Consider the following 21,618-nt stretch of genomic DNA (forward strand, 5'->3'; position numbering starts at 1 on the left):
TGAATGGAGAGAGAGCGAGAGAGAGACAGAGTATGAATGGGAGAGAGAGAGAGACATAGAGTATGGATGGAGAGTGAGAGAGAGACAGAGTATGGATGGAGAGAGAGAGAAAGTATGAATGGAGAGAGAGTATGAATGGAGAGAAAGAAAGAGAGAGAGAGAGTATGAATGGAGAGAAAGAGAGAGTGAGAGAGAGAGTATGAATGGAGTGAGAGAGAAAGAGAGAGAGAAATAGAGTATGAATGGAGAGAGAGAGAGAGTATGAATGGAGAGAGAGAGCGAGAAAGAGAGAGACATAGAGTATGAATGGAGAGAGAGAGTATGAATGGAGAGAGAGAGAGAGAGACAGAGTATGAATGGAGAAAGAGAGCGAGAAAGAGAGAGAGAGTATGAATGGAGAGAGAGAGAGAGTATGAATGGAGAGAGAGACATAGAGTATGAATGGAGAGAGAGAGAGAGAGAGACATAGAGTATGAATGGAGAGAGAGAGTATGAATGGAGAAAGAGAGAGCGAGAAAGAGAGAGACATAGAGTATGAATGGAGGGAGAGAGACATAGAGTATGAATGGAGAGAGCGAGAAAGAGAGAGAGAGAGAGAGACATAGAGTATGAATGGAGAGAGAGGTTGTATCCTCCAGTCATCAGTGTTTACCCTGTAATTATGTTTGTAAATGTATTTGTTGCGCAGAGGTTTAAGAACAACGGTCTGTTGGCTCATGAGCGAGAGGTGGACAGACTGATGGATGACGCTGATGCACTCATTCACAACAGACACCCCGGATCACCTGCTATAAGGGTATTCATTCATTCATTCATGCTGACTGGAGTCTTGTTGTTATTTATTTGCATGTGATTTAAATCTCTCTGATTTATGTTCAGTCAACATGTGTGTGTTTGTTTCAGGCGTACAGTGAGGATGTGAAGAGCGACTGGCAGCACTTCTTGAATCTGTGCTTGTGTCAGGACACACACCTGGACAATGTGGAGGACTACAAGAAAGTGAGTCAAAATATCATTTATTATTTACACTACTAAGAATGAATCAATGAATAGTCATATTTTATTAATGTAAATTATTATCACTGTCATTGACAAATAAGGTTGTCAGAGGAGATTGAAAACTCGTGCATCACAGTAGAGGTGTATTCAAGTAATTGTTTTGTGTGAATTGTATTGTTGTATAATGTAATAGATCCAGACAATAATGAGCTTCACATCACTGACCCGTTAACTCTTTATATGTGTGTTTTACTCTAGTATCAGCTGGATGTGGAGACTTTTACTGAGTCCATGAAGAGAATCAAATCCACCACAGAACCATCAGTGCTGAAAAACATGAGCAACCATGAGATACTACTGCAACTGGAGGTTAATACACACATATATTACAGTACACCACTGAAGTTTCCTGGTGAAATGAACACTAGAGGCGCTACAACAACAATGACATCCTATAGTTCTCTGTGCAGTCAATAAAATCTGATCAAAAGTTCAGTTTCAGGCTGCAGATGATGTTTGGATCACTCAACATGTTTGACAGACATGTGACAATGATAATCAGTACATAGATTCAGAATTTATAATGTATCATTTTATTTGAACATGATTGACAGTGATTGGATGATGCTGGACATTACTTTGAATCTGAATTAATTATGATAATTTCTGATGTAATGTCTGTAACATCTCATGAATAATCAACACTCCTGGAAACATAATAAACAATTTGATTTAAAAAAAAATCAGACTTTTAATACTTTGGAGTTATTTAAAATTTCTCAATTTAGTCCCGCTGTCCACATATGAGGACACACATTTTTTGGCATGTTTATTAGGTGCTGCTAGTTACAAATCAAAAAGTGAAATGGAAAATGCACACAGCGGTCACGCTCGGATCTCTCAGTTTGGGAGAACATTTAACTCGTTTTTAGCGCCACACAGTGGACATTTCACCTCAGAACTACCACAATACGTGTAAGGAGCCACAATCGTTTTGCAAAAATATAACTACGGTCACATCATTTTCATAGATGTTCTAAATAGGTGCTTTGCAGTGATTTACAAAGTAGCATGTTTCACCTCATAGCTGATATTGAATCGTGTATTTTAGCTGGACTACAATGCTGAAGAACATTGAATAATTGCATATATATGTATGTTTGTGTGTGTGTTCAGGGAGAAGAGAGAGCCATCATGAGGAATGATCAGCGACTGGTGGATCTGAGAGAGTCCTGTCCTACTATCGCTCCTCTACACCTGCGCCGGACTGTCGCGAATAAACCCGTCGGTGTCATCGCACTGTGTGACTGGAGCACAGACAAGGTAACACAACAACACACAACATACACACTGTACTAACATACAACCACACACTTCAGTCAGAGACACTAACACTTTCACAGCATATAATTAGCGGGTATTTGACTCCACTTATTAAAGCTTGAACGCCCCTAATGAAAGAATTTTGGAATGCCCAATTCCGACTACTTAGTAGGTCCTCGTGGTGGCGCGGTTACTCACCTCAATCCGGGTGGCGGAGGACAAGTCTCAGTTGCCTCCACTTCTGAGACCGTCAATCCGCGCATCTTATCACATGACTCGTTGTGCATGACACCGCGGAGACTCACAGCATGTGGAGGCTCATGCTACTCTCCACGATCCACGCACAACTTACCACACACCCCATTGACAGCGAGAACCACTAATCACGACCACGAGGAGGTTACCCCATGTGACTCTACCCTCCCTAGCAACCGGGCCGATTTGGTTGCTTAGGAGACCTGGCTGGAGTCACTTAGCACGCCCTGGATTCAAACTCATGACTCCAGGGGTGATAGTCAGCGTCAATACTCGATGAGCTACCCAGGCCTTTATTTACGTATTAGTGAACAAGTCATGCTCACTTAAGGAGGTAAACATGACAACTAGTATACAGTATACACTATGCACTGCTTACTATTTTTAAAAAGTAGTAAGTGAAACAGTAGACTGTCCGTGCATCTAGAAAAACTGAGCAAGACATTGCATCACGTGGAAAACTAAAATATACTTTGGCTGTAAAAGTTGTATGTAAAAATAGACATTGTATAATTCGCACACTGTATATACCGTCTGTTGGTCTCTCTGCCGCCCCCTGCAGGACTCTGTGAGAAGAGGCGATAAGTTCACACTGGTGTCCAGTCCACAAGAGGATAACTGGGAGGTGAAATCCAGCACTGGAGAATTGAAGGTGATTCCAGGAGTTTGTTTCCTCATCCCGCCACCTGATTCATCTGCCATCGACACAGTGGACAGGTGAGATCCTGACACACAGGAAGTGCAGGCTGCGCCCTCCGTGGTGCTTCCTGTTAAAGCATAACTCATTTTAGATTCAATTTAAGATCTCAGGGACTGTAACGGCTGTACACTCATTTTGTTTCCTGTGTTCAGACTGAGCAGAGATTTCTCTGATCTGAAGCGGTCGAGAGCTGCTCTACAATCGAAGGCCAGGACGCCCAGCGTGGAAGTGTTGCGGGTCGTGAAAACAGGTTTGTGGCCTACAACCTATCATGAGAGGGCACAACTCCAATTATTTGTATCTAATAATAGTAATATTTTTATCAGTGCTTTCAGACCCTGCGTCCATTTCCATGGACATCACTTTTCTTTGGTATTTTTTTCAATGATTTTTGTTATTTGGTGCCACCCAAACCGCCAAGAATTATTAGCTTAGTTACTATGTGTCATTGTTTTGTTACTGTTTGAACAAAAACAATCTTCCTTTGAAATAAAGCATGGCAAGAACTGTGGCATAATTCAGATACAATGTCCATTGTAATAGACACAAGAAATAACTATTAAAATATTACCATATAATATATATATTTTTATTATCATTATTGGCTGCATTTAGAGTAGAAATAAATCATGTTCATATTTGTTGTGTCCGTGGAACATACTTGGGGTCTGAAAGGGTTAATATATGTAATTTTAATATAATAATGATAGCATTTTAATTTATGAATAATATCATGCTTCCCCATGTTGTTCAAATCTAGTTATTTTTTATAATTATTTTACATAATAAATATAATTTTATAATTTTTATAAATGTTATTTTAAAATAATAGTTATAATTTTATTTTATTTGTGAATAAAATGTTCCCATGTTGTTTAAATCTATTTATTGTTATAATCAAAATAATAATCAAAATAATAATAATGTATTATTTTTATTAATTTACGTCATTTAAAATAATGTTTGTATTTTATTTATGAATATTATTTTCCCTATATTGTTCAAATCTAGTTATAATAACAATAATATTAATTTAATTTATAGTAATATTTGTAATATTTTATTTATGAATAATATAATATTTTTTAATTATATATATATATATATATATATATGGGTTATTGACAAATAAGGTCGTCCGAGGTGATAGAAATTTGTAGACGTAATCTTTTAGTTCATGTTTTTTTTTTTTTTTTTTTTTTAAACATTTATAGTATTTTGTACCCCAAAAATGTTTTTTAATGACTTTAAAATTGTCATGTGGTGCAACCATCAAGTAAAAGATATTAAAATAGTTTCCTAGCACCTTGAATACATGAGAGTGTACAAAACTTCATTATTAATTTCAAACATATGTTTCAAGGTGAATTTTATTATTATTATTTTTTACAAATATCATGAATTTTTAAGTCAAGAATATCAAGAAGTTTTCTCATGGTTACACCAGATGACCTGAACCAAATGTGCTTTTTCATAAAAATATACACATTTTGATATGACAGAATAATGATTTGTTTTTAACTCTTCACACACAGTCTTGCGGGTCTAAAGAGATCTTCGCTGTTTTATGATTTTTGTCACATGACAACACAATTTCTACATACATGTTGGTTACACCACATTACTTTGGTGGACAAAAGTTTTTCAAATATTAATCATATTTGAAAATAAAATAGTTTCACTGCATTTAACAAAAAAAAAAGTAATAATAAAAGATTATTCATTACAACTCATCCCAACAATTATTATTATTTTTTTTTTCAAGAATTTCAGCTTTTAATGAGACTTTGAATTTACTTACTGTCTCCGGACAAAATGACTTTGCGATGCATTTCACTTCCATAATATGACCTATTCCAGAGTGAAATTGTAGGGCTCTGATATTATCGGTTAATAATACTTTTCCCCCACCTGTGTGGCCTTGGTTACATCAGCACAAGAGAAAATATGTTTCAGAGGCACAGAAAGTTATTACATTAATGAAAGATTACAAAGTCAAAAAACAGTTCTTTGGAATAATGTGCACTGATTAATCGTGCACAGTAAGACCAGGAAGTTGTTTTAAGAAAGTAAACAGAGTCAGTTTTGATTTAATGTTGACTTTATACACAGAGAGCTGGATATGTGTTTATTCTCGCTCTACAGCTACTGTTGCAACGGTCCCTGATAACTCAAAGGCCAATGTCATCTCCAGTCAGCTGGACCGGATCATTGCAGACCTGGCGAAGTTGGAGAAGGACGTGCTGAACAGGATAAGATCTCCTCTGCAGAGGTCTGACCCCATCGGTGATCTTTCTGTCAGGATCCGAGATCATGAGGTAAGAACGGACATTGGATGTTACGGCAAGTAAAAGTAAAAACTGTGACAGCTTAAAAGGATTTAGAGACTATCCTTTGATTTAATATCTCCAGAGATCTGTCGTGGCTCTGAGAAATCTGGAGGCAGAGAAATCATCCACTCAGAGGGACATGCAGCCTCTGCTATCAGAGAAACCCCTGGGTCCAACCACAGCCACACTGTCTCAGAAACTGACCATTGCCAACAACAAGATTGATGACATCACAGCCCTTAATGATCTGTACAATAAGAAGTAAGATTAACCCAAACGGTTAAAGTGAACTTTACTGTAAATCATACAAATATATGATTTTATTGACTTTTGCATACTTTTATTTTTTTTCACTTAGTTTTGGGCACAGTACCATAGTAATAATATTGTTTTGCACACTAGTTTCTTGGAGTACCATGCAGATAACATGGTATATGAATGTTGTTATCATACACTACCATGGCATATATCAGCGTACCATGGTATTACCATACTGTCACTGTACCAGGGTACCACCCAAAATCTTTACCGTATATTCAGGATTGGGCGGACCAACTGGGTTGCTTGTGCATAGCTCTACGTGTTCCTCAATGGAAAATATGTTAAAGGAATAGTTCACCCAAAAATGAAAATCCTCTCATGATTTAGTCACCTTTAAGCCATCCCAGATGCGTATGACTTTCCTTCTACAGCAGAACCGAAGTGAAGATTTTTATAAGCCCATTTCAGCTCTTTTTGTCCATGCAATGGAAGTCAACAGGTGCCATCAGACTGTTGGCTATTTGACGGTCCAAAGGTCATATTTAGGCAGCATAAAAGTAATCCACACGACTCCAGTCGATCAGTTAATGTCTTCTGAAGCAAGCCGATAGGTTTATGTAAGAAACAATACGATAATTAAAAGTTTTAAACTTTAAAATAATTGCTTGCGCCCACCGCTGTATTGCTGAAATGAACTAACTCTCGCGTGACGTTCGTTGTTCTTTTGTAAGCAAAGCGTGTGCTTCCGACTTCTCACGTGAACGCGCCATTGCGCTTACGTCACGTGATGCGTCGACTGTTGTCAGGAAGTTAATAAAGTTTTAATTATCGGTTTATTTTTTAAACAAACCAATCAATTTGCTTCTGAAGACATTAATTGATCTTTCATGCTGCCTAAATGTGCCTTTTGGACGTCAAACAGCCAGCAGCCTGATGGCACCCATTCACATGCATTGTATGGACAAAAAGAGCTGAAATGTGCTTATAAATGTTCACTTCGGTTCTGCTGAAGAGGGAAAGTCATACACATCTGGGATGGCTTAAAGGTGAGTAAATCATGAGAGAATTATCATTTTGGGGTGTACTAACCCTTTAAGAAATCAGAATAAACTTGATATTATTTCCTCAGGGCCACAGCCGCTATGTTTCTGGAGAAACAGATTAAGAAGGTGGACAATATGGTGTCTGTGTTTGAGGATCAATTGGCTGCAGACAATGTGATCTTGGATGAGCCCAGTATCATACGCCACCACTCCGTTCAGATACAGGTAGTCATCCATTTTGGTGACTCATTATAGTTGGCCAGTCCAGTTCTACCACACCAGACTCAGTAAACCATTTCTTAATGGACCATTGTGCACAGAGGCATTGTTGTATGTAAACAAAGAAAGGTTCTCCGCAAACGTGTACAGAGAAAATGCCATTGTATGCTGTAGAATTTAAATTAGTCTCTCCTAGAATTAAGGGGGCCAAGTCGAACCCATTAATAAGAAAATGATGCCAACCTACTTTTGGCCATGTAGTGTATCTAGAATTCAAAATAAGGCAATGACGCTCTTTGGTGTCTGGTATTGTCTTGTCCATAGAACATGAGTAATGATGTTGCCTCCAAGGAAGATGATATTCAGAAGCTCAACCGTGAGTTAGAAGTGACAGAGCAGGCCAGCAGCTCCCTGCAGAAGAGCTTCCAGGAGTACTGCCCTGATATCCGCTACCAAGAGTCAGAGGTCAAGCGCTTGAGGAATCGCTACTCCAACGTCAACAGCCAGCTACAGCATAGGTGAGAGGTCATACTCTGTGGTAAAGAAAGCCTTTTCTAGTTTGTTAATGTTGTTTTGTTTACTTTTAGACATATTTGCGTTTCTTACAATGCTTCTTGACTTTCCAAAATTTGTACTGTATCCGTAACCTTTTGCTCTGTAGGGCAGCTCTGTTGCAAGAGGCAGCCAATAAGAACCTAGAATTCCAGAGCGCTGTGCATTCTCTCCATGCTTTCTTGAACAATATGCCCAACAACAAGGTTTTGGCTGGGGAAAGTGCATCACAAATCTACGCCAAACAAACCTCTCAGATGGTCAGTATTAGGTGTTTTTGCCCATGTTTTGACCTTATTTTAAATGTTTCAGATTTGATTAATTTTAATGTATTACAGTGTAAATAAGGCCAGTTGAGAATTGTCCAACCGCTACTTTGAGCAAGTCTGTATTTTGCTGTTTGGTTACAGAGAGCGGTTGAAGACATCAAGAGAAAGACAGAGGATGTAGACCGGGTTGTAAAAGTTTCTCATGAACTGCAGAGCATTCTTAACGTACGTAGGCCATCTTGCTTTGCCTATTTCCATAATATTGCACCATCCAAATTCATTTTTTGGTGAAATATTCCATTGTTGCATTGTCTGCAGGAGTATGAAGTGAATTCTAACAAATACCGCCTCACATTGGGAAAACCGGAAATTGATGCAAACAGACTTCAAGCTATTACCCTGGCTGAGGCTGTGCAGAAGAAGGTATGCTACTTTGCCATGATAATAAAGAATTATTTATCTGATCAAGGAAACTTCATTAAATGTCTCAGTACATGTTCAAATATCTATGTAATTGGTTCCTTTTTAGGAAAGAGAAATTGTGAGATTTTATTCTGAAGTGTCAGCAGAGAATGATCAACTTCTGAATCAAGTGGTCTTGGCCAAGGAACTCATCAACAAGGTACAGAATTTCAATCTTTAGATTAAATATGCATATTTGTAAATAAGTAATGAATAAATGTTACAGAAAAGTTGTCATAATAGCAAAATTCTAAATGCAAATCTAAATGTAGCTAGAAGTACAGTACTTGTTATGGTAACTGAAGGTGATATAGCATATCTTTTATTTATTTCCCATGAACAGAATGATCAAATTGTGCACCATGTGGTAGTGAAGCAGCAACTGCAGTTACAAAGTCAACAGAGAGAAATTGAGGAAGTGGATGGCCTGAAGCGAGAGCTTGCTGAAGAGATCCATCGCCGCACTCAAGCTGAGAATGATCTGTCAACCTACAGTAAACGGATGTTGTCCCTCAAGAGTCGTAGAGGTGTGGAACGGTTGGAGGAAAAAGAGATTGTGCAGTACTACCGTGATCCAAAGCTGCAGGCCGAAGTGGAAATACTAAAGAAGAAGATAACTGAGGAGATCAATAAACGCTCCGAAATGCGTACAGAAATTGAGTTTGTCAACCAGAAAGTTGTCAGTCGTGAAAATGAGCTGACCGTCATAAAGCCCAAACTAGTCACGAAGGTGCTCACAGAGATTGAACGCGACCCCAAGCTGGACGTGGAAGCAGCTAGGATCAGAGAGCTCTTACTCAAACTCAGGGAGGAAATTCGAGTGTACGAAAGTGAAACAGTGCGAAAAAGAACTGAAGTCACAGTCCTGGAGAGAAAGAAGCCAATGATAAGAGAGAGAGTGGTACTGAAAGAGGTTGTCAAGCTGGAAAAAGATCCAGAAATGCTAAAAGCTGTCATTAGCTTCAAGAATCAGATCTCGGATGAGGGTATTAGGTGCAAGACCCTGAATGATCAGATATTCCACATTAGGAGTCAGATCAATAATCTGGAGAGGATTATCCCAACCATCCAACCAAAAACTGTAACCAAGGAGGTGAAGAGAGTTGAGCAGGATGCAGAGCTCCTAAAAGAGTCCAAGAGTCTCCGTGTTAGCCTGGAAGAACTAAGACGAGAGAACAGTATTTTGATTCAAGAATTCTCTAGCCTTCAGCTCCGCTACACTCAGGTGGAGACAATAAAACCAAAGATAGAGTTTAAGGAGATTATCAATGAGATCTACAGAATTGACCCTGAAACTGAGGTGGAACTGAGACGACTAAGAAACGAGCTTAATGAATTAAGCAGACGGCGTACTAGCATAGAGAATGAAATAAACTTGATTATGGTGGACCTCAAGACCCTGCGCTCCCAGAAGCCCAAGGTCGAGCTGAAGGAGGTAACTCAGGAGGTGGTGAAAGAAGAGAGGAGCCCTGAGGTCGTCAAAGAAATTAAGAGGTTGAACGAGCAACTCACCATTTTGCGAACCAATTATGACTCAACTCTGAATCGGGTGATTCGTCTACGCAAGGACAGGGATGAATGGAAGACTGAAAGATCAAAGGTGGAGATGAGAGTGGTGACCAAAGAATTGATAAAATATGAAAATGACCCACTTATAGAAAAGGAAGCTGAACGACTCAGAAGGGAGTTGCGTGAAGAAGTTCAATTCCGGCGAACGGTGGAGGAAAATGTGTATGACCTTCAAAACAAGTACATTGTGCTGGAGAGACAGAAACCAGAGGAAAGGGTTGTTGTGCATGAAGTAGTGCACCTCCAGAAAGATCCAAATCAGATTATGGCTCATGAGAAGTTAGTCAAGACTTTGGAAGAGGTCATTAAGACTCGTAGGAATCTAGAACTGGAGGTGCAGCAAATGAGATCCTTGGTCCTGGAACTGCAAAGAAATCTGGAGCATGTGGATCGGCAGAAGAAGGTCATCATAGAGACTGAGCTGAGACAAATTAAGGCTAGGATCTATGAGCTTGAGACTTGTCCACCACCTGTTGAGGAAAAGATTGTTATTGAGGAGGTTCTGAAAGTTGAGAGAGACCTTAATGTAGACAAACTAATCTCTGGGCTCCGCACTGAAATGGACAAGGAGGGTACCATCATTACCCGCCTGGAGAGAGATGTTCGAAACCTCAAAATCAGGATAGAAACACTTACCAAAGAGAAATCTGTGGAGAAGACTGTCTACAAAGAGATCATCAGGGTGGAGAAGGACCAAACTGTTGAGGCAGAGAGGGAAAGTCTCAGAAAACAAGTTGCCCAGATGAGGAATGCCCGAGTCCTCCAAGAAGAAGAAATTCAGCGAATTACCACCAAAATAACCCGAATCCAGACAACCAGAACAAATTTCTCTCAAGAAGAGACCACCTTGACTTTTCAGAGGGATAGACTCAAGAAAGAGCAGGATGACCTTCTCAAGGAGTTGAGAAGAATTGAGTCTCGAAAGCAGGAGATCACTATAACTTTCCAACATGAATCCAAGCTCTTGAGTGAGAGATCCCAAGTCATCAGGCAAAAAAGCATAAAGCTGGAGTCAGAGATCCAGCGTCTGGAGAGAGAAATCTTGGAGGAGAAAGAGAGAATCTACCAAAGGGAAAGCACTATCATAGAGCTTCAGAGACAAGTAAAGACAACGCAACATGCCGAGACAAACACCAGAGAGACCAATGTCTCCACCAAAATCACTATTCTGGATCCAGAGACTGGCAAAGACATGTCACCCTACGATGCCTATGTTGAGGGTCTCATAGATCGCAATCAGTACATTCACCTTCAAGAGCTTGAGTGCAGTTGGGAGGAAATCACAACCACTGGTCCCGAAGGTGAGACCACTCTTCTGCAGGACCGTAAAAGTGGAAAGCAGTACTCCATCAAGACAGCTCTCAAAGATGGTCGATTGACTCAGTACGACCTTCAGCGCTATAGAGATGGCAAAATATCCATTTCAGAGTTTGCTCTTTTGGTTGCAGGGGAGAAGAAATTGACATTCCCTGCTTCAAGTACAACACACACAACAACTGTCAAGACACTCCCTCCAGCCAGCCCCAGCTACAACTCCTCCACTTTGTCAAAACGCACATTCTACTCTAGCAACAGCAACTTGAGCACATTGCAAACCACCATTGGAGAAGAACTCTTCCCAATTTCTGGAGTTCTGGATCTCACCACAGACAGCCGCATGTCCGTACGAAGTGCCATGACTCGCAAACTGATTGACCAAGACACGGCAATGAGGCTTCTGGAAGCTCAGGCTGCCACAGGAGGCATAGTAGATCTGACCAAGAAGGAAAAGTTCTCTGTTCACAAGGCAGTGGAGCGTGGATTGATTGACACAACCCAGGTTCACAAGCTTCTCAATGCGCAGAAGGCTTTTACTGGTGTAGAAGACCCTGTGTCCAAAGAGCGAATGTCTGTGGGCGAAGCAGCTCGCAGAGGATGGATCCCAAATGAAAGTGCCTTGTGGTTTATGGAGGCACAATTGCTGACCGGTGGTCTGGTAGACCCTAACAGAGCAGGTCGTGTCGGCCTGCAGAATGCTGTTGATGCAAAATTGATCGATACGTCTGTGGCCAAGCAACTTCAGGATAATTCCACCTTTGCAAAGAATGTGGTCGATCCGATCAAGAAGGACAAGATCACTTATAAGGAAGCCATGGCCCGATGCAAGAGGGATCCGACCACAGGACTTCCTTTGCTCCCAGCTGCCTCTACTAATGCCACAGATGCTCCCTCTTACTCCAGCTTCAACTTCTCCAAAAAATAAGTACAACAGAGGTTGATATCACAATAATGAGAGCAGATTTAAGTGCTACATTGTAAGGGAAATTTATTTTTGGGGTTATTTCGTACCTATTTATTTAAAGATAAATAATCTCTGGTGTGGATGGATATCATTTTATGTCATGCTGAGGTGTTTATCTTTGCTATATTGGTTTTTAAAGTGCTTTTGCCAGTTACTTGGCTCCTCTTGATGAATGGGCTAAACTGCTTTTCAGACTTTATGATAATAAATGGAACTATTTCATATATTCTTTACTTTGTGTCTGTGTAATGTCTATGTTATCTTTTTCTACTGAGTTAGATATCTAGACAGAAAATAGAAAGGGCTAAGGTGTGTGGTAAAAGCTACTTTACCTGATTAACACATAATAGATATTCTAAAGCTGATTACATTTTTTGCCTTTATACAATGTAATGATTTCCTTCATCTTAAAGCTTTAACATTAAGTGGTATTTACTAGTAACTTGCAAAGCATTCATTTCTCTTTATTAATAATACTTTGAAAAATACAGAGCTTCAATATATATATTACAAGTATACACATAATGCTATTTACATATCACAGTACAGCATTTATGTTCTGTTCTGAATCATAGCAAACATCAAAGCACTTTTATTGAGACTGTACCTGCTCTGCACAGAGTTAATTGTTTCATGTCAGATATTGTGCAAAAATCAGTCTAAAATCAGTCTTGACCAATTTATTTTCATTGCATCTTTTTTTCTATACAATGAAAGTAAATGGTAACTAAGACATTAAGCCTACTTTACATTAAATCTACTTTTGTGTTCGATGGAAGCAAGAAAATCAAATGGATTTAGAATGGCCTGAGGTTGAGTAAAGTATGACAGTCACGGGAGTTTAATTTTTGTGTGAATTTTCCCTCAAAGCTAAAAAAATAAATAAATAAATAAAAAAATTAAAAGCTCAGAAAAACATTCATGTGTCAAACCAGAGGGTGCAATCCATGCACTCAAATCAATACTGAAGTGAGGATGATGAACTTGCTAGCATATCTCATATCTCACATTTTATGCTATGCATGTTGTCTTGGACTGACACTGACACCTAGTGGCATGGATACAGCATTATTCAAACTCAACAGTTTTCAGTTACAGATGGCATTGTAGAAATCCAATATTCAGAGTCAGCCATGATTGATTAATTAAGTCCTTTAGTGAAAGTCCAATAACATGGCGGTTACTGAGATAACACGAGTAGTATTTGGCTGGTCATATGATAACATGGCAACCCTCATGAGGGGACCCTCTCCATGCAGAAAGCAGAAAACAAAAAACTGCTTTTATTAGTTTAGTGACATGACTGGAGTCTTCATTTCTTGTGAGTGCTCATGATTTTATACATATAGGTGCATCTCAATAAATTAGAATGTCGTGGAAAAGTTCATTTATTTCAGTAATTCAACTCAAATTGTGAAACTCGTGTATTAAATAAATTCAATGCACACAGACTGAAGTAGTTTAAGTCTTTGGTTCTTTTAATTGTGATGATTTTGGCTCACATTTAACAAAAACCCACCAAATCACTATCTCAACAAATTAGAATACATCATAAGACCAATAAAAAAAACATTTTTAGTGAATTGTTGGCCTTCTGGAAAGTATGTTCATTTACTGTATATGTACTCAATACTTGGTAGGGGCTCCTTTTGCTTTAATTACTGCCTCAATTCGGCGTGGCATGGAGGTGATCAGTTTGTGGCACTGCTGAGGTGGTATGGAAGCCCAGGTTTCTTTGACAGTGGCCTTCAGCTCATCTGCATTTTTTGGTCTCTTGTTTCTCATTTTCCTCTTGACAATACCCCATAGATTCTCTATGGGGTTCAGGTCTGGTGAGTTTGCTGGCCAGTCAAGCACACCAACACCATGGTCATTTAACCAACTTTTGGTGCTTTTGGCAGTGTGGGCAGGTGCCAAATCCTGCTGGAAAATGAAATCAGCATCTTTAAAAAGCTGGTCAGCAGAAGGAAGCATGAAGTGCTCCAAAATTTCTTGGTAAACGGGTGCAGTGACTTTGGTTTTCAAAAAACACAATGGACCAACACCAGCAGATGACATTGCACCCCAAATCATCACAGACTGTGGAAACTTAACACTGGACTTCAAGCAACTTGGGCTATGAGCTTCTCCACCCTTCCTCCAGACTCTAGGACCTTGGTTTCCAAATGAAATACAAAACTTGCTCTCATCTGAAAAGAGGACTTTGGACCACTGGGCAACAATCCAGTTCTTCTTCTCCTTAGCCCAGGTAAGACGCCTCTGACGTCGTCTGTGGTTCAGGAGTGGCTTAACAAGAGGAATACGACAACTGTAGCCAAATTCCTTGACACGTCTGTGTGTGGTGGCTCTTGATGCCTTGACCCCAGCCTCAGTCCATTCCTTGTGAAGTTCACCCAAATTCTTGAATCGATTTTGCTTGACAATCCTCATAAGGCTGCGGTTCTCTTGGTTGGTTGTGCATCTTTTTCTTCCACACTTTTTCCTTCCACTCAACTTTCTGTTAACATGCTTGGATACAGCACTCTGTGAACAGCCAGCTTCTTTGGCAATGAATGTTTGTGGCTTACCCTCCTTGTGAAGGGTGTCAATGATTGTCTTCTGGACAACTGTCAGATCAGCAGTCTTCCCCATGATTGTGTAGCCTAGTGAACCAAACTGAGAGACCATTTTGAAGGCTCAGGAAACCTTTGCAGGTGTTTTGAGTTGATTAGCTGATTGGCATGTCACCATATTCTAATTTTTTGAGATAGTGAATTGGTGGGTTTTTGTTAAATGTGAGCCAAAATCATCACAATTAAAAGAACCAAAGACTTAAACTACTTCAGTCTGTGTGCATTGAATTTATTTAATACACGAGTTTCACAATTTGAGTTGAATTACTGAAATAAATGAACTTTTCCACGACATTCTAATTTATTGAGATGCACCTATATGTCTCAAAATTACTATTCATTTTCTAAGGAGCACAACTTTCTTAATGAAAAACTGTGCACCTTTAATGTGTTTTCTATTAAAGCATTAAGCTACGAAAGTGTTACAGTGATTTGAGCACACTCCATTCATGTGTTATTGCTAAGCACACTTATTACATGTGTTTATTTTTGATAGAGAGTACATTTCAAAATTCAAGTACAAATATTTATCGTACAAATATCTACAGAGCAGGTACTAGCTCTCAAGTTTTGCAACACTTTTACCTCCAGAAGTATTACATATTCAAGGAGAGGTTAGGATTTTGAACAGGGAGGATATATGGTTTGAAAGAGGAGTGAAGAAATATTGTCATATATATTTCTTGAGGAACTTTTATTTTGACACCATAAAAAAATATTCCTGGGCTTGAGGACGATAGTGGAATTTTTATCAAATACAAGCTATTTTATATGCTGTAAAAATGTACAACATGCATCAAATGATTGCTGATATACATAAATATGACCAAAACGGTAAGCGCTAACAATTAGCTGTATTTAGAAACATGAATAAAACCTGTCGTTCACTATAAAAACTGTACTCCCCACTGCCATGTTGAAAGTTTACGACGACTCCCATCTCGGAAACTCTGGTATCAAAATGATCTCCGAGTTTCCCAGTCGTAATTGCGACTTGAGGGGTCCTTCATGTGCAATTACGAGTGGGATACTCGTATTTACGATGATTCTGTTGGCACATGAAGGTAGCATTAATCCCATCCCAAAATCCCAACCAGTAATTAGATATTCAAGTGCATTGACACTCGCTTGACTGCAGGTGGTGCTGTGACAAGGTAAGTTACATTTTCGCTAATTCCTGAACCGTAAGGTGTCCTCTGAAAACCTTTTGAGCTCATCTTCATCATGTGGCGGCTAGAATTACTTTTTTATGAACATGGATAATTAAACATCCCGTTACAGTGGTTAATCCGAGGTGTTTAGATGACCCAGAATTCAGATTCATAGAAGCATATACCTGCTGATTTATTCAGTGTTTTGTTTCGTTTTATCGAAGGAATTATATTTTTCTTACCTGTCTGCATTTCTGCAACAGTGTGCATAGATTTCTCTAACCTGTTCTCACAACCAATCCAACCACATTCGTCTGTTTATGAACCTCTTCAGTTTTAACTGGAGCACAGTTCATTTTTATGAAAATATTATTCCTTAAATAAATACAGTATGTAATAACATTCTGCATTGTGTTATAAGAGTAAGGGAATCCGTAATGGTGCATGATACAAACATCTGAATTAGTTAACCCTCATGTGCTGTTTGAACATTTTCGTCCAATTTGTCACATTTTTTCATATAAAAGTGGTATCCTTCTTTGGAGAGCTATTGAACTTTGTGAATTTCCCTCTTTTTACCATTTTAAAACACACTAAGTTTAGGTGTTTTTCCAAAAAAGGACACATTTGTCCAACCATAGAAATGAATGAAGAAATCAGTAAAACGAAGACAAAATGAAGAACACACACAGAGAGAAATGAATTGATGAGACTATGACACTACCACAATTCAGAACACACCCACAGACAGACAAGCAGACATGGAAAGACCGACATAAATGAATGGAAATCAATTGGTGAGACCATAACACAGCCACAATGCAGAACACACATCTCACACACACACATATATATACACACACTTACAGGACTTTAAGTACAAAGTTTACCCTTTCAGACCAAATGTTGCATCTTTTTGTTTTGGAAACACATGTATTGCAATACATATTTTATTGAATGATTTTATTGAATTATGGTTGCAAAATACATGGTAGATAACTAAATACTTATTCCAAGTGGTCAGATTTAACTGTAAATTGAGCTCAGCTTTTGGCATTATTGCAAAAGCGTAATATTCATAGCAAGTGTTTTAAAAAAACAAACGCTGACAAAAATAGTCTTTTATAATGTTTAAATATACAGTATATCTGTATGCATAACTTGTGATAATATCAAGATATTAAGTTGCAACACTGAGTTACAGAGACCATGCAAAAATAAGGGGAACACTGAGGCCACCTATAGGCTATACTTGTCATTGCTATTAAACGGTCATGTTTCTCCAGCAGATGCTCTTAATGCATGACACATTACAGCCTTTTCAGAAATGGTGGAGAAACTGAAGAAGACAAGAATCCACGTTACTCAATATTACGCTGGTCCTGGAGATGTGGAGTGTGGCGTCTGCACTGGAAGAAAACAGAAAGCCGTCACGTCCTGTCTGGTGTGTCTGAACTCTTACTGTCAAAATCATCTTGATCAACATGAGAACCTATTCAAGGGTAAGAGACACAACTTGATAGATGCCACTGGACGACTCCAGGAGATGATCTGCCCTCAACATGATAAAATGCTGGAATTTTACTGTCGCACTGACCAGAAATGCATTTGTGTGCATGGTGAACGAACACAAAAACCACGACACTGTATCAGCTGCAGCAGCGAGCAATGAGAAACAGGTAGCCTACATTTCCTTAACTGTCACTCATCACTCATGATGTTAAGTTAGTTCATGTTTATGTTCATTCAGCTATGTGCAAACTGGCCTTACTGGAAAAACAGGACTACATATATTTCTGCAATACATTGCCGCAGGTACAATTTGATGCAGTTCCAGGTCTAATGTCTGAAGGTGGCGCTGAAAGCGAGTTCTTTTCTCCAGTATAGATGAGGTCATGATATTTCATGCTGAAAATATCTCCAAATACAGTCTTATTTCAAACTTGTAACAATTTGCACCGAGTTAAACATCAATACTTGGCGAGAGCTATCCGTTAGCATTCCCATTTATCTCAAAGGCAGTTGTTTGGCTTCCGCATGCCACCCGGAAGTACACAGTTTGAATTCTGCCGTCTTTGCTCATTGGCGCTTATGCTGCATTCCATTCAAAGCCAGTTGTGGGAAATTTCTACTTGATATTTGTAATCTCCGACCATAAAGGCATTCCATTGCAGGATGCTCAGAAGATTACGTATATGGAATCAAAAGTGCAATGCTCCCGTTAGCTTAGCAAGTGTTCGATTGATGACAAAGACATCTCCTAGTAAGCAAATTGCAGAGGATAAATGATACTATGCAATTTAAGCATTTGTTCTACGGGTGTGCATTGATCAAAAGATTGTATAATCTTCCGTTTTCACATCTGTCTCTACAAACAATTGTTAAACAAGTTTTATTATCATGCAATGTAGGATATTTAACTCATAGATGCTTTTTATTTCCTGAAAAATTGAACGTTTACAATATCTTTGTAAATTTTCCTGGGTGCCGGAATCTCGTCGAAATCGGAGTTGTGAATTTCCGAACGAGTTTCCAAGTTGGAAGTCCGACTTCAAGTTGCATTCTACTGCATTCTTCCAGGTGGGAAGTTGGAAATCCAGACTTTCAGAGTTGAATGGAAAGCAGCAACAGTTCTGCATCCAGGTTTTTTAAAGCCAGTCAACTGAGCCGTAAATGTCATGTAACTAATAACTCTGGAGTCACAGGAAAGTGACGTCATGAAAATACTTACGTCATCAAAAGGTAGACAGGTAAAATTAATGTTTTTGAGGGTTTGAGCCTCCTAAAATAAATAAAACAAAAAACAAATTGGCAATGAGAAAAACATCTACTATTATGTAATGAAATATTCATCTGTTGCTAGAATGGCTACTTTTGAATGACCTTCAAAAGAGAGAGATGCTTTTTGGGCCTATGTTGTGTAGTTATAACCTATAATGTTTAAGTTGGGTGAAACCTTGGACTTGTAATGGACTCGGTCATGTCACAGACTTGAACACGTTTGAAACTCAACACACTTTAAGCGCCACTATTGGACATTTCACCTGGAAACTGCAGCAAATTACCCGCTGCAACATATGCTTTCACAACATTGCGTGAAGAGTCACATTTTTCCGAGATACCAGGTTGGCTTTGTTACATTTTCTCGCAATCAGGGGCACACATGTACAGTATGATTATGTAATGACAGTCATAAAACCGCAGCCTACCAGACTCAAACAGCTCCATCATTCACTCTTACGTAGCATTTCTCAGTTTATCAAGTATTTGTGCTTTGTACAGAAACTTTTGAGGGAGACACAGAGAAAATGCCAACAGAGAATCCAGCAGAGAGAGAAAGATCTTCAGGAGCTGAGAGAGGCTGTGGAGTCTCATAAGGTGAATTTTAAGAAGAAGAGAAGTTTAAGTCTCAGAGAATATGAGTGTGATGTACTGTACAGTACCACTAAGATCTAAGCAGATGTTGCCATAGAAATAATCATTATCAATCACTTTGAGGGACTTGGTTGTATATTTTCTGTAATGCGTGTTTTATTTGTTATTTTCATTTTCCTGAAAAGTACATACACTCATGTGCCAAAATTTTTATTTTTTTTTAAATGGCCACCTTCCTAATATGCTGTTGGTCCTCTGCGTGCCACCAAAACAGCGCCAACCTGCCGAGGCATGGATACCTGAAGGTGTCCTTTGGTATCTGGCACCAAAACATCAGCAGCAGGTCCTTCAAGTCCTGTAAGTTGCGAGGTGGAGCCACCATTGTTTGGACTTGTTGGTCCAGGACATCCCACAGATGCTCAATCGGATTAAGATCTGGGGCAACACCCTGAACTCTTCATCATCTTCCTCAAACCATTCCCGAACAATGTGTGCAGTGTGGCAGGGTGCATTATCCTGCTGAAAGAGGCCACTGCCATCAGGGAATACCATTGCCATGAAGGGTTGTACCTGGTCTGCAACGATGTTTAGGTAGGTGGCACGTGTCAAATTGATGTCCATATGAATGCTGGTTCCATGCAGAAAATAGCCAAGAGCATCACTCTCCCTCCACCGGCTTGTCGTCTTCCCACAGTGCATCCTGGTGCCATCACTTCCCCAGGTAAACGGCGCACACATACATGGCCGTCCACGTGATGTAAAATAAAATGGGACTCATTGGACCAGGCAACCTTCTTCAATTGTTCCAAGGACCAGTTCCAGTGCTCACATGCCCATTGTAGGCACTTTCGACTGTGGGCAGGGGTCATCATGGGCACTCTGACCATTCTGCGGCTACGCGGCTACGCATAACCATCATTAGAAGTTTCTATGACTTGTGCCACAGTAGACCTTCTGCTGGTTCAGATCAGACAGGATAGCCTTTGTTGCCCTCATGCATCGATGTGCCCTGGGTGCCCAACACCCTGTCGCCGGATTGTGGTTTGTCTCTCCTCAGACCGCTGTCAGTAGGCACTCGCCACTGCTGACTGGGAGCACCCCACATGCCTTGCCGTTTCAGAGATGCTCTGACCCAGTCGTCTGGCCATAACAATGTGGCCCTTGTTAAAGTCACTCAGGTCTTTACTCCTGCCCATTTGCCGTCCTAGGAAAATAAACACACATGCCCCAAGTCTATTCCAAGCTTCAAGAACATACTGTGTTGCTGTGTGAGCACATGGTGACAGAATTATACTTGGATTTCTTACAAAGTTTTTCATGTATAATAAAATTCAGCTCATGTTGTATAAAACCAATAAACCTTGGATTTATCTTTTTTAACCCTGTTACACTAACAGCACTCTGCACATTCAGCAGTGGAGGACTGTGAGCTGATCTTCACTGAGTTGATCTCATCCATTGAGAGAAGGCGCTCTGCAGTCACACAGTTGATCAGAGATCAGGAAAAGGCTGCAGTGAGTCGAGCTGAAGAACTCTTGAAGCAACTGGAGCAGGAGACTGATGATCTGAGGAGGAGAGATGCTGAGTTGCAGCGGCTTTCACACACCAACGATGACATCCATGTCCTCCAGGTAACCGAAATCTAGAAAAACACTCAGTGGACTTCAGTGAAGTCTTGTTATTACAGGGAGTTTTTACTAATTTTGCTGGACCATAATTAATATCCCAGATAGCACATGTGGGGGCCTGGGTAGCTCAGTGGTAAAGACGCTGGTTACCACCCCTGGAGTTCGCTAGTTTGAATCCCAGGGTGTGCTGATTGACTCCAGCCGGGTCTCCTAAGCAACCAAATTGGCCCGGTTTCTAGGGAGGGTAGAGTCACATGGGGTAACCTCCTCGTGATCGCTATAATGTGGTTCTCGCTCTCGGTGGGGCGCCTGGTGAGTTGTGCGGGGATGCCATGGTGGATGGCGTTTATCCACGGTAACACGCTCAACAAGCCACATGATAAGATGCGTGGATTGACGGTCTCAGACACGGAGGCAACTGAGATTCGTCCTCCGCCATCTGGATTGAGGCGAGTCACTATGCCACCATGAGGACTTAGAGCACATTGAGAATTGGGCATTCCAAATTGGGGAAAAAAGGGGAGAAAAAAGGAAAAAAGATTGGCATAGTATTTAGTTTTAGACAAACATACATGCATAAGAAAACAGG

At 39.9% G+C, this 21,618-nt stretch overlaps 2 protein-coding genes across 2 annotated transcripts in view; both read left to right on the forward strand.

The window, feature by feature from the left end:
- The window catches only part of LOC127452196 (envoplakin-like), a 41,304-nt gene extending 28,808 nt beyond the window's left edge, over positions 1-12,496 (forward strand). Inside the window, exons 9-23 of the mRNA XM_051717494.1 lie at positions 689-796; positions 904-999; positions 1,258-1,368; positions 2,176-2,322; positions 3,140-3,294; positions 3,430-3,527; positions 5,423-5,595; positions 5,690-5,868; positions 6,998-7,136; positions 7,455-7,648; positions 7,792-7,942; positions 8,093-8,176; positions 8,270-8,374; positions 8,481-8,573; positions 8,757-12,496. Coding sequence (XP_051573454.1) covers positions 689-796; positions 904-999; positions 1,258-1,368; positions 2,176-2,322; positions 3,140-3,294; positions 3,430-3,527; positions 5,423-5,595; positions 5,690-5,868; positions 6,998-7,136; positions 7,455-7,648; positions 7,792-7,942; positions 8,093-8,176; positions 8,270-8,374; positions 8,481-8,573; positions 8,757-12,224 — 5,301 coding nt within the window. The 3' untranslated portion in view covers positions 12,225-12,496. The remainder of the gene's footprint in view (positions 1-688; positions 797-903; positions 1,000-1,257; positions 1,369-2,175; positions 2,323-3,139; positions 3,295-3,429; positions 3,528-5,422; positions 5,596-5,689; positions 5,869-6,997; positions 7,137-7,454; positions 7,649-7,791; positions 7,943-8,092; positions 8,177-8,269; positions 8,375-8,480; positions 8,574-8,756) is intronic.
- Positions 12,497-17,353: 4,857 nt separating this feature from the next.
- On the forward strand, positions 17,354-21,047 carry LOC127451473 (tripartite motif-containing protein 29-like). The gene is given in 4 exon segments (XM_051716206.1): positions 17,354-17,637; positions 17,639-17,705; positions 19,309-19,404; positions 20,799-21,047. Coding segments are annotated over 4 exon segments (696 nt in total).
- Positions 21,048-21,618: the final 571 nt, after the last annotated feature.

This window comes from Myxocyprinus asiaticus, chromosome 14 (genome assembly GCF_019703515.2).
Source record: "Myxocyprinus asiaticus isolate MX2 ecotype Aquarium Trade chromosome 14, UBuf_Myxa_2, whole genome shotgun sequence".
Lineage (NCBI taxonomy): Eukaryota > Metazoa > Chordata > Actinopteri > Cypriniformes > Catostomidae > Myxocyprinus > Myxocyprinus asiaticus.